The sequence below is a fragment of the Muntiacus reevesi genome, chromosome 4 (assembly GCF_963930625.1).
Source record: "Muntiacus reevesi chromosome 4, mMunRee1.1, whole genome shotgun sequence".
Taxonomy (NCBI): Eukaryota; Metazoa; Chordata; class Mammalia; order Artiodactyla; family Cervidae; genus Muntiacus; species Muntiacus reevesi.
Genome location: NC_089252.1, coordinates 148288493 through 148301575, shown reverse-complemented (window position 1 = coordinate 148301575; position 13083 = coordinate 148288493). Strand labels below are relative to the sequence as shown.

General features: G+C 41.1%; 1 protein-coding gene across 4 annotated transcripts in view; it reads right to left on the bottom strand.

Moving 5' to 3' along the window:
- Positions 1 to 1852: 1852 nt before the first annotated feature.
- Positions 1853 to 13083, bottom strand: part of SENP1 (SUMO specific peptidase 1) — a 50384-nt gene continuing 39153 nt past the window's right edge. For 3 of the 4 annotated variants that reach the window (XM_065934535.1, XM_065934537.1, XM_065934538.1), the window contains 5 exons: positions 7775 to 7978; positions 6428 to 6507; positions 5519 to 5603; positions 4910 to 5005; positions 1854 to 3991 (listed from right to left, as the gene is read on the bottom strand). In XM_065934535.1, the coding sequence (XP_065790607.1) occupies positions 3929 to 3991; positions 4910 to 5005; positions 5519 to 5603; positions 6428 to 6507; positions 7775 to 7978 (528 nt within the window). In that variant the 3' untranslated portion in view covers positions 1854 to 3928. Of the gene's footprint in view, positions 3992 to 4909; positions 5006 to 5518; positions 5604 to 6427; positions 6508 to 7774; positions 7979 to 13083 lie in introns of all 4 variants that reach the window. The other variant, XM_065934534.1, reaches the window with a different exon arrangement.

The window sequence follows — 13083 nt, the reverse complement described above, 5'->3', positions numbered from 1 at the left end:
GCTAATACTGACCTTAAATTTGACTTTGAATCTCTACCTTGACTAATTTCTATTCCAAGGTGCATTATGGGCCTCAGTAACATTTAAGAATCTTAGACCTTGACAAGACCCTGGACATCGGTCCAACCACTCCCAGTTGGAATTACCCCATCCTCTGACAGGCCAGAGCAGCAGCCTGCACTAACATTTCCTCAAGGCTTACCCTCCAGCTCCAAGTCCTTTAGTTTCACATTTCTCTCTCACATGCATGTCTAAGCACTCCCTTCCCTTAGTATTGACCAGCATGACCCAACTTACCTCATGTTACGTCTCTCCCCGCCTCCACAGCTGGGAATAGGAATTATGGACTCTTAAAAGACTACTGTTAGAATTCTGCATGGGCAAAATCAGCCTGGGCTGTTAGGAAAGATACTGGGCTGAGCCTTACTCATCCCTTCCCAAATGTTAGGATGAATTTGAAGCTGTGGATAGATTTTTCCTGGGCAAGGAAATATGGCCACTTGGCCAGGAGCTCAGCATGTCGTCTCTCAACAGGGCCCAGTAGTCTTACACATCCTTTTCTGATGCTCTTGGGTACCTGAGCTCCCAGGATGAAAGCATCATATTCCACCCTCTCCTCCCCCCTACCTTAGCCCATCCAGGTGGAACAAGGGAGAAGACAAAGCCCAAGTATCAGCTGTCTCTTACTCTGGGTCAAGACATTCGAGAGCTGGAGCGATGGCATGGGAGAAGGACCAGAGGCTGAAACATTACAAACACTGGGGCTCTGAAGTGAACGCTCTGTCTCTACCCACTGGAGCTTTTTATGGAACACATAAAACCAGGTGGTGATGGACAGACTATGGAATATGGTTGCTGGCAGTGCTTTTCCAGGCTTCCTATTTCTAGTCCAGAACTTTGGGGCTAATATTACTAGAGGTAGTGGGTAGAAGATGCTAGCGCAATTACAGGGGCTAAACAAGAAAGAAGTTGACACCACAGAGAAGTATGAAGCACCTCATATACAGAGGAGTCAATTTTCATAGCTGCCAGGCCAGATGACGAAGTACTCTTGCATTCAACCCTCAACAGGGCTCCAGGGAGCAACAGTGGGTCTCAGGGGGCCCAGGTGACAAATGGGATGGAACTAGTCTTGAACCATGTATTCTCAAACAGGCAGGAATGGTCTTTCTCTGTAAAGGGTCCAGGAGTGATCTGTGAGACTATGGTTTCTACTGAAGGTTACATATCTGGCATCTAGAGCTTATCATCCATCAATGTTCCTTTTTTTAGGGGAGGTAGGTAATTATGGGGCTTCCCTGGTGGCTCAGTGGTAAAGAATCCGCCCGCCAATGCAGAAGACACAGGTTCAGTCCCTGGGTGGGGAAGATCCCCTGGAGGAGGAAACTGGCAATCCACTCCAGTATTTTTGCCTGGGAAATCCATTGGACACAGGAACCTGTACAGTCCATGGGGTCACAGAGTCGAACATGACTCAGTAAGGAAATAATGACAAACAACAAGGTAAATATGAGCACTGGGCACAGGAGAGAGGGGAAGATTGGAGAAAAGTAATAGGCTTTAGTTTAAAGCAGGTTAAACAAGATGCTGATAACATGCCCTTGGCCATGGAAGGCAGGAACACCACATTCCTCCACCCTCCCACCCCAGTCATCAAGGCCCACCCTTAAAAAGAAGACAGTTTCCAGATGCTAATTCTGCTCTTCTTAGGCAGCTCTCTGGAAAGAATGGCCCCCACTATTGGTTCCCACTCTGGACCCCAGTCTGTGTCTCAGCCTGGTCCACTCACGGGGTGGTCTCAGGATCACTAACTTCACCTTATACAAAACTATACTGGTCAGAAAGCGGGGCCAAATTCAGACAGGCTTAACAATTCCTTATATATTTTTCAAAGTGCTTTTGTTGCATGTTTCATTTTCTGCTATACATGGCAATAAATATTTGTTGCTTTGGTCTGTACAAAAAGTCTGTGAGAAGGTAAGACAGATGTTATCTAAATGGACAAACAATAAATACAGAGAACTATCTTGTTCTGAGTTCCCCAGACAATAGCAAACATGCCTGAAAAGCTCAGGTCTTTTGATTCATGGTCCAAAATCTATACCATATTGCCACCTTTCAAGTTGTCACTTCAATACATTAAGTACCAAGAATCAATGTACAGGAGTCCCACAATTAGCCTGCATGCCATAGCTTTCTAAGAGAATGTGGAAAGTCCCAGCAACTCATATGTAGAAAGCTATTTATTACCTACAGAAAACACACACAAAAAAAATAATAATAAAATAAAAGGAAAAAGAGGGAAAAAAAAAAGGAAGAAAGAAAAAAAAAAAAGAAAATAAACAAAAGGTGGTCTTCCCCCCCAAAGGCAGGCAGTATGAAAAAGGTAGGACATCTAGTTGCTGGAGTGGAAACAGTAACATTCAGTTAACAATGGAATATTTAAAAAAAATAGTTTTCTTTTCAAATTGTAACCTGTGGTAACACATAGAAAAATGTACTAAACAAGTTTGATATAAAACAGAGTAAAATTTTCAAATAAGCCCAGGGAGAAAGCACAATGTTGGAAAGGATGAGGTACAAGGGAAGAGGAGAAAAGATCTCATACAAAACTACCTATTAACAATACAGAAAAAAGTATAAAATGTTCCTATTTTGGAACTTAGGTACAAAATGACACTGGCATTGGATCGTTTCACTATCTAGCCTGAGGAGCGCTCAAAAGGTGGGGGAGATGCTACAAGGAACAAAAAGAATAGCAGTTTTTCAATCTCAAGTTGATCAGTCCAAATTCCACCCGTTTTCCAGTTGAAAATCTTGCCTTCCTCTGTAACCTCTACCCCAAGCCGAAATTCGTCCAGGCCTCAAAATACTCTGTTAGGAAGTCCACAAACACCCTACACATAGGGGCTGGGATCTGTGTGTGCTGGAGCTAAATTTGGAAAATGGTAATAAATCTACAGGCTAAAATGGTGAACACATTCAGCCTTAAAAAAAAAAAAGCATATCCCTGTGAAATATATATATATATATTAAATTCTCTGTGGTTAGAAACATATTTAAACTAGCTAGCCACAGACCAAACTAGACCTGCATTCATCCAAAGCTGGAATTTTATGCTAAAGACTGAGGTCCTTCTTCTTCTTGGTCAGAAGTAGGTAGCAGTAAAAGTGGCGCCTTTGTTGCTCCACTAAACCACTCCCTGGGTGGGTCTTCCCCATATCATGTGTTGTGAGCACATGCAAACCACTGCTTTTAAGGAAGGGACTGCCTGGGACTTTGGGGTCCACCCAGGGCTCACACGTGGTGCCTCAGGAGGGGAAGAAGCTACAGATAATAGAACAGCCTTGTACAGAAGCAGACGGACTTCACAAGGGGCACGTAAAAAGGACAAGTCCTGGAGGACAGCCTTATGCAGGTGCCCCAAAGTCCAGTTTACAGTCACTATCCTGGTGACACGTTTTGAAAATCCTGTGTGTATGTATGTGTGCGTGTATATGCTGGTGGTTTTCATCCCTACATTTTTACCCACATCCATTCCTACCTCTTAGTAAGGCCTAACAACAAGAGTTTATACGAAACCAAGAGTACTTCCAAACTTCTCTCAGGCCCCTAATTAAGAGACTGAGTGAGGTTGGAGCCCTTTGAAAACAAGATGGCAGAACTGAAGAAGCGAAAAGCAGTCTCTCTCTTCAGATTAGGGATGTCCCTCACCCCTTTCACAGCACCAAAGTTTCTTTGCAAAAATAGTATCTGAGATACAAAAGGAAAGGCAGATGTGCTTGTGAGTGCATCTCTCCAGGGCCTGGTCCAGGATCAAGGACTTTACAAGAAGAGAGGGTTGGGAGCAGCTGTCTCCAAGGTCTCTGGCTGTAGACAACAAAGAGCTGGTCCCCCACAAGTCCATGTCTGCTAACTGAGATGGTCTTCACAAGAGCTTTCGGTGGAGGATTTCCCAGACCATCCGCTTCCGGAAGTAGGGCATGTGTTGCTGTAGGGACACAGAGATACCTTTATTTTCATTTCTTGCATGCAGACCTAACACTCCTTTCCTTCTTGAAGTTTTCGCCTAAAATAGTCTCAGCTGCATTTTTGGTCTTTCAAATTGCTCATTCTTCATTATGTGTGATTTTTTTTTTTTTTCCCGATTACTATCACTATTGGTACTTTTCATTGTTGTAAACCCAGGCTATCCTCAAATGTCTCCAAGAATTTTGAGAATGGTGTCTAAATTCAACAAAGTCCTCTGTGTTGAACTTTTAAGAGGATATGAGATCTGAGACTTGAAAATCAAAACTCACTTTGCCCCAAAAGAGTTAAATGAACTTCAAGAGTCAGCTCAACCCAAGGGCTGTGGTGGAGAATCTAGTAAAGTCATTACTTTAAAAAGAAGCAAGGGGTTAAGTGGAGGACACCAAATGAACTATAATCTCCAGTCTTAATTCACTCTGGTCTCCAAAGGACCACGTGGACAGAAATTAACGATCACAAACTGTAAGGAAGACTGATCAGCTGCATAAAGCGAGGGGAAAAGGGCAGCATAACAAACTAGACCAAGGCGTGGCCTGTTCCAAAACGTCACTGCTACCAAATAAAGGGAGACTGAGGAAACCTGCTCTGTTCCCAGTTCTCTGCTTCTTACAGGATTTGAGGAAGACGGCGTATATGACCAGAGAAGGCCCTCTTATTGACCGGGATTCCTTAACTACAATATGATGTATGGTGACCCAGGATGTGGCCTATCATTATCCTTCCTTTTCCTACGACGTGGCACAGGTAGCAACCACCCCGGGTTATGAGCCACAGACTGAAGTAGAGCCCCGTAAGTGGAGCAAACGGAGAGAAACACACCCAGCAGGCAGCCTGGAGACAGGGTGGTCACGCAGCTGCCCCCGAAGGCCCGGCTCACCTGTGTGAAGTTGATCGGTCTGTCTTTGGTAATGCAGTCAGCGTATTTGCAGGCAAACATGCCACAGTCGCTTCCATTCATCTGCTGTGGAATTTCCTGAAAGGCAAAAAATAACAAAAAGGTGACATCTTTCCAAGCTTCCTTCCTTCTTATTCAATTACAAATAAGAACCAAAGGATACAAATTTTCCAAGTTTCCCTGAATTCTGAAGAGATGGTCCTGGTCCCCCTCTCAGAACAACACAGAATCAGAGAGCAAAAAATTCAGTCTCAGTCCAGCCTGTGTACTTCATTTTTATCACACAGGAGACTGTCTGAGATTTCTATGACACCCAAGGGTGTAAAAGCTGTTCTCTCCCACAAGGGCCAAGCAGTCTGCAAACATTTTCTCCTACAGATGAAAGTTTAGCAAAATAGTTGGGCATTTAGAAAACCTAGTTCTTCATAAGAAATACATTACTGATTTTCCCACAGAGAGCTAACTCTACTTTATCTTCCCTGGCTGAGGTCAGGCCAGACACTTAGAAGGACGCCAGGGCCCAAGCAGTATACTCCTTTTCTAACCAATACTCTAATCTCCGGATTTCCATCTCATCAAGATGAAACATACCTGGCTTTTCTTGCTGAAGAGTTGCCAGCCATTGGTGTCAAACTCTTTTCTTTTCTTGTCAATGCTTTCTTGCTTCAGATATTGCCTAAGGTATTGGGAGAGAATGAAATGAACTTGGGGAGCTGCCACTGCAAAAATGGAGCTGACAATCCTCAGGAAGAATTTTCTTCTGCCATGTCTAAGGAAAGCAGTATATATTGCTGGGCAGGGAATCTTTAGAACTCCCACAATTCATGCTCACTTTGTCAGCTCCAGAGAAGCAAGACCTCTGCCTTCAATACCCAGGGTCCTTCTTTCTACTGTCCCCACTGAGGAACGAGTTTTGATCTTTTCTTTGGTTTCTACGGTCCTTTAGAATTCAGTCTAATGGAAGGAAGGAAAATGTTTCTCTAGCAATGCTGAGGTATATATTTCTTTATAGTCTTGATTCTTCTGTATAAAAATTCAAGCCAAATCGATCAATCCACCTCATGGAACCCACCCTCTCCTGGCCACAGATGTTTTGGAAAGAGAAACAGGTGGAATGTAAAGAGATTTGCATTCTGGTTCCCAGTTGAGTCATTAACTAGTAGGACCTGAGCAAATCAAAGTCATCTCTGTGGGTCTTGGTTTCTTCATCAGAAAAATTAGGAGGTTGGGGTAGATGACTTCTAAGTAGTTTCTATATCTATATGTCTACATTCACTCTTTATTTTCATGCACTGGGACAGTAATTATGCCCATCAGGATGTATTTTTGGTATTATTATGTTATTATTAAACTTTACTTAGATGGAAAATACCCATCTTAATCAATATAAAGATTTCCTTTATTAACCACTCCATTGAAGGTATCAGAGAATTGAGTTCAACAGCTAGAAAAACAACATACATCCAACACTGAACTCTTAGTCTTCAACTCCCTACTTACAAGAGGATTCTGCAGGCTTCATTGTTTATCCCACCCATAGAGTCATAATAGGTAATATTCTTCTTTCTAAAGTCCACAACCTGGGAATAAAAAAAAAAATCTGTGTGTTTATGAACTGAAGAAAATCTCAGCTTTTCCCTTCCCTGGAACTTAGAACCTTCTGCCAGATTTCCTATGACATCATGACAAGTGTGATGGATACTTAGCATTATACCATACTTCATCTGCAGAGGAAAGAAGAACAGGGTGATTGTTTACTCAGAACTACGCTGGGGGCTGACTGACTAAGTGGCCCAGTAATTGCCCTGAAACCTTTTTTCTAGTTTCCAGGGTCCCCATTTGCAATGGAGTCAACAGTGAAGACACAATGTGCTCTTCAGAGAATGTAAATTAAGTGAGATCATTTCCACCCATTATCAGAAAGATGGTAAAAGATTCTAGGTTTTGTTTCTTGGAGAATTTCCTTTTAATGCTTTTCAAATATAATTCAAAACAGGCTGTAACTTTATACTTTTACTAATATATTAAGCTAATGTATCCATGTTCTCAGAGCCATGTTTGTGTTACTTGCTCAGTCATGTCTGACTCTTTGCAGCCCCATAGACTGTAGCCTGCCAGGCTCCGCTGTCCATGGAATTCTCCAGGCAAGAATACTGGAGTGTGTAGCCATTCCCTTCTCTAGGGGATCTTCCTTACCCAGGGCGAACCTGGGTCTCCCACATTGCAGGCAGATTCCTTACTGTCTGAACTACCAGGGAAGCAATAATAAATTATCAAGTAAGAAAGGCAAATCATGATTAGGCAGAAAATAATAGTCACAGAATCTGACTTGGCAGCATCATTAAGAAGTAACTTTTTCTCCCCATGTGTTCCTTGCCTTTAGGTTGCTTTGACTATCACTCCATTTTTAAGTATTTCCAGAAAAGGAAATTTCATAGCTTTTTTCAAAGTCTAAGTATCTCCCACTCTTGACACGGAGTTTGTTAATCTATCCAATTTTTAGATAATTAAATGCTACTCTTTCAATCATCTATGTAGAACTAGTATTCATTGCTCTCTGTGTGTATTCTATTATATAGACTTCTTTCTTTTTTTTCCCCATTTATTTTTATTAGTTGGAGGCTAATTACTTTACAATATTGTAGTGGTTTTTGCCATACATTGACATGAATCAGTCATGGATTTACATGTGTTCCCCATCCCGACCCCCCCTCCTGCACCCCTCTCCATCCCATCCCTCTGGGTCTTCCCAGTGCACCAGCCCTGAGCATTTGTCTTATGCATCCAACCTGGGCTGGTGTATATAGACTTCTTTTAAATTTTATCAGTAATAAAAGAGGCACTCACAGCAAGACACCAGTGCACTCCTAGGTGAATAGGCACCAAAAGAATGTCAACAGAAAAGACATCCACTTTCTTTGTCCAACGTTTCACTGCTTGATAACCAGCCGTTTTTAACTTAGTGAAAAAAAAGGTATTAAATGCATGTACACTTGGCAATCCCTTCTCTTTACTTCGCTCCATCAGCATATTCATGTAGAAATTGATGATCTGCGGAAAGAAAGTATATGTATTAAAACAGATACTCCAGCCTTTCAAAACAGTTGTGTTGTAAGAAGGAAACACAGCTGCTATACTGCACAGCATAGGCTAGTTCCCTAATCAATTCAGCTATGACCTCAACACCCAACAGCCTAATATCCCTATATCAAATTCTGACTAGATAAGAGGGGGGCTGAGGTGGTTATAAACAGTGAAAACATAAAAGGCTGATATATACATATATGGTTCAGGATACATATGGAAAGATGTTGGCAAGACTTGTAGAAGGCTGAAGATTAGGTTAAAAAAACCTGGAAAATGAGGAGGAAGAAGTACTACAGAGGAGAGTCAGAGAAAAGGAAAGAAGGGAGTATATGCAGGTACACATTACAAGCAGGAGTTCAGCAAGGCACACATCAGCAGTTCCTTTAGTCTGCTGGGACTGTGCTAGCAATTAAACTCTGAGCTCAGAGTTTAGTGTTAATAAAAATTAACATTAGTAGTTCAATCCTTCTATATAGGTCTCCTGATTTTGCACAAAGATAGAAAACTCTGCTCCATGACTAAAGACTGTTTTTTCAGCCTAACAAGTTACTTAGCAGAAGCAAACTGTTTTGGTTTCAAGTAGAATTGAGTGACAGAATAAACCATCAACTATATTGAAACATCATTTCTAAACTTGTAATAGCTTGGAAACAACACCTTTATCCAGGCAGACATGGATATACTATAACCCACATTACGTAAGACCTGAAAGTAAAACCACAAACATGAAAAGTCAAGTTTTCTCCCAGAATCTATAAGGTTAGCTGCCTCATATTTGTTGATTCCACTTATTTCTTCAATATCAAGTATGAGTGAAAGAAATTAAAAAGCCTGACATGGGAGATATGTTAATGAAACGATGTGTTCTGTAATAGTGACTACGTTGTCCACAGTTCCTTTAGGTCTAGGACTCCTTGGTACTAAAGCCTCAAAGTTACTGTGCCGGAAGTTACTGCAAAATTATTTTATGTGGCCAGCTGAGGTCAGGCCAGTGTCTGTCAACTGCAAGGAATGAATGGGCTAACTGATTCAAAGCTTGGAAATATGACTAAGAAAACAGGCACATTTTTCAGAATGCTTTTTGGGGAATGGGAAAACACCCCCGTCCTTTGACAAATATTTACACACTAAGATGCCAGAGCAGTGAGCTACTGCCCAACAGTAGGCAACTACATACTGGGTAGGCAGAAAGGAACACAGCCAGGAACACACCGGAGCGTGGTCTAGACTAGAGAAAGGGCCTATAGATGAGGATGCCTAGGCAGCTGCAGGGAAACCACATTCACCAAGAAGCAGCACTCTGAGGGTGGTGGTAAGGAAAGTCAGAACTGAAGAAAGACACTGTTCTTCCTGCATCTCTGAAGATAGAGCAATAAGCTCAGGTTGTGGTTGATTCTCTCCCTAGTGTGATGTCCAACAGGTAACTAGAGCTCAGTTATATAAAACAATGATAATGAATTAGGACACAATTAGGAGCGTAGCTTTCGCCAATTCGGGTTTTTAATCTCACTCTATCCTTGAGGTTAATGGTGCTAAAGGATGCTTGTAGGCTTGTGAAGGCAGCCAGGAATGCAGGAGGATCTACCTGCTCAGCAAATACAGATTTCTTGGCTATAATCTACATCCTCTGGTGAGAGAAAATTAGCAAAAAGGGATTGATTCCTCTGGTATTCTATCCCATGACATTACCCATGCCATGAGGCTAAACCCTTCAATTCAAGGGGTGAAGCAAATAGGCAGACAACCTGTCAATCACTATAAGCCAAACCCTCCACGGGGGAAGACAAGTTAAATGCTGCAACAGGCAAAAAGGACTTAAGATGGAGTTGGAAGGAACCAGAGAGATAAGGACAGCCAAGCACATGAAAGCCACAGAGATATATCTCTCCCAGGTGCCGATCAGAGGGGTGTATCTGGGATCATTACCCTGAAGTGAAAAGGGTGACATAAATGAGCGTCATGCTACATATGACTATCCTATTTTTCAGGGGGAAAGAGTGCCAGAAACCAATTAAGTTTAGCTGGGCCTACATAGCCTGAGTTGTCTGGTTTCTTATGTTATTTTGACAGAGTGGTCCTATAAAGTTAAAGACCAAGCCAGCTGAACAGGAACAGAGACCCAGAGATCAGGGCACCACACTGAGAACCCCTCTCTGTTTAGTTCTCCCTCCCAAGGTTTCTCCATCGTGAGGGAAATGGCGTCCTCCAAAGTCAGCTCATTACTTAGCTCTAGGGAGTCATCTGGGCTCTTTTTCATTTGCCCTGCATCCTAGGGGGAGGGGGCTTGGTGGCCTCACAGTTCCCTCCCATTAGCTGAGGATGTGTAATCTGACATCTGAAGCAGAATTTAGAACCAAGTTTCTCTCCTCAATTTTTCAGCTATTACTCAGTTCAAATAAGGAAAACTGCCATTGTTCAGTCAAGACACAATCACATCAAAAAAAAAAAAAAAAAGCTAGAAGTTAGAAGAACAAAAAGAATCCTACACATCATCTGACAGAGGAGGGCTAAAGATGAATGAAAAAGAAATGAGAGGAGATCAGGGTCTAAGATGAAAGAAAAGCAATGATGGTCAGAGCAGTTGCTTGTATTTTGTGATGGCCAGGGTCCCTCCCCTCCTATAGTAGAGTCTTTCTGTACATGGGACTCTCTTAGCTCCAGAAGATCTTGAATTCCCTTTGGAATTGGAGACGAAGAGTAATATGTCTATTTGTCTGTGCCTACTGTTTGTCTTGCACTCACCACTCTTTTGGGGGCCCACACTTGCCTCTGCTTGCTGCAGTCCCTGGTGCCTATAAGAACTGCCTTTCCTGCTGCCTTCATAGCCTTGGCCCTGAGCGTCTACTTGTCTATGCAATCCTGTTTGGGGGTGGAACGATTGTTTATGGTGTCTTGTTCCTTTGTGATTTTATGTGAAGAGCTGCCAGGCTAAGCTGAAAAAAGTGTTTCTTTAAAAGAAAAGTCTACAATGTTTTCAAACTGAGGACTCAATCCCTTGCCTGTATGTTACCACAATGACACAAATGACCACTGCTATTTGTATCCTCCTTCTCAAGCAGTAAACCAGCCAAACTATTGTTTTCTCATGCATTTAGAAGTAAAATACATACTAACAGTAAAGTCTAACTTTTAACCCTTCCCAATTTCACACACTGAACCCTTATTAACAGACTTTGGGAAAAAAGTATTCTAAAAGTCCTGAGCATGACAATGTTCTGAAGCAGAGATCAAGATAACTTTTAGGAAAAAAAAACAAACAAACTGTTTTCCTACTTTATCTCTCCAGACTTTCCCCTCTACCTCCTCATTCTTATTTTTAAATTAGACTTATCCTTGTCAACCACAAAACCCAAAAGACTAACTAAGCAACAACCTCTGAATGTTATAAATCAGAAGGTCCCTCACTCTTAAGACCTAACCTAATACTACTATAGAAACCAAGATAGCAGACTTCAGGGAAGCTGAGTTACAGCATCCCTCACTGTGCCCAAGACTTTTCTCAGACGCAAATTAAAGTAACAAACGATTAGAATTGCTGCAAAAGTTTTAGAAAAAGACAAGCAGCGTCTATTTTTATGGAGTCATGACAACTGTAATTGCTATTCTCCCTGTGACCTGACATAAATCCCTAGTTTATCAAAAGGACTAGTTCTATTAAGAAACACTTTAAAGAGGTAATCTATAATGATGTGGAATCGTCCAATGAGTAATGTTAGAAAGACTACACTGTAACTTCCACTCTGATCATTAGCATATGGGAGACTCCATCATATTAACTTAACTAATTTATTTCATCTTGTCTAATTTTCTTCCCTTCTGACTCAATCAGTTTTTATTTCCTAAGAAAACTCTATTTCCTGTGCTAGGTTTGTCTAGTTGAGTTTAATGTTTTATAAGCTGCTGCTTCTCTTACTGAGCATCACTTAGATTTAACATCTCCTTGGAAGCAATTAATAATTGAGACAGAGGTGCTGAAATCTTCAACATTCATACTTACATATGAATCTGTCTCTTTCCCCTTCCAGCTTTTTCAGTTTTTAGTTCATGTATTTTGAAGTTCTGTTATTAGGTGCACACATATTTACGTTGTTACTCCTTTTGATGAATTTCCCCCTTTACCATTATGAAATGTCTATCACTATTAATATTCCTTGCTCTGAAATCTACCAGTGTGATATTAATATAATTACTTAACCTTTCCTTTCTTTACTGTTTGTATGGTATATTTTTTCCACCCTTTTACTTTTAACCTCTATGTGCCTTCACATTTAAAATGTTTTCTGTAGATAAATTTTTATATCTAATCTGTAATTTCTGCCTTTTAACTGGATGCTTATACTGTCCAGTATGGTAGACATTAGCCAAATGTAACTCTTGAGCACTTGAAATTTGACTAATTCAAATTGTGTTGTAAGTGTAAATGCATTCTAAGTGTAAAATACATATATTTTAGGAAAGGCAAAATATACCATTAATAATATTTTAATATGTATTACATGCCAAAATAAACATATTTTAGATTTATTGGGTTAAATAAAACATAAAAATTAGTTTTACTTATTTCTTTTCCTGTTTTTAAATGTGACTATTAGAAAACTTTAAATTACATATATGGGTCACATTATATTTCTACTGGGTATGCTGAGTTTGGTCCTTCACATTGAATGCACTGAGATTGTTGCTGTTTAGTCACAAAGTCACGTCCAGCTCTTTGGGATCCCAGGGACTGCAGTCCACCAGGCTCCTCTATCCATGGGACCTCCTAGGCAAGAATACCAGAGTGGGTTGCTATGCCCTCCTCCACGGGATGTTCCAGACCCAAGGACTGAACCTGAGTCTCCTGCACTGACAGGCAGATTCCTTACCACTGAGCAATCAGAGTATTGACATGGTTGGTTTTAAATCTATCATCATGTTCTTTTTTTTCTATGTGTCTCATCTGTTCTTTGTATCCTTTCTCTGCTTTCCTTTGGACTGAGTATCTTTTAATTGCATCTTATCTCCATTACCAGCTTCTTAAAATACCTCTTTGTTTTTTACTGATTGCTCTAGGATTTATTGGAGAAGGC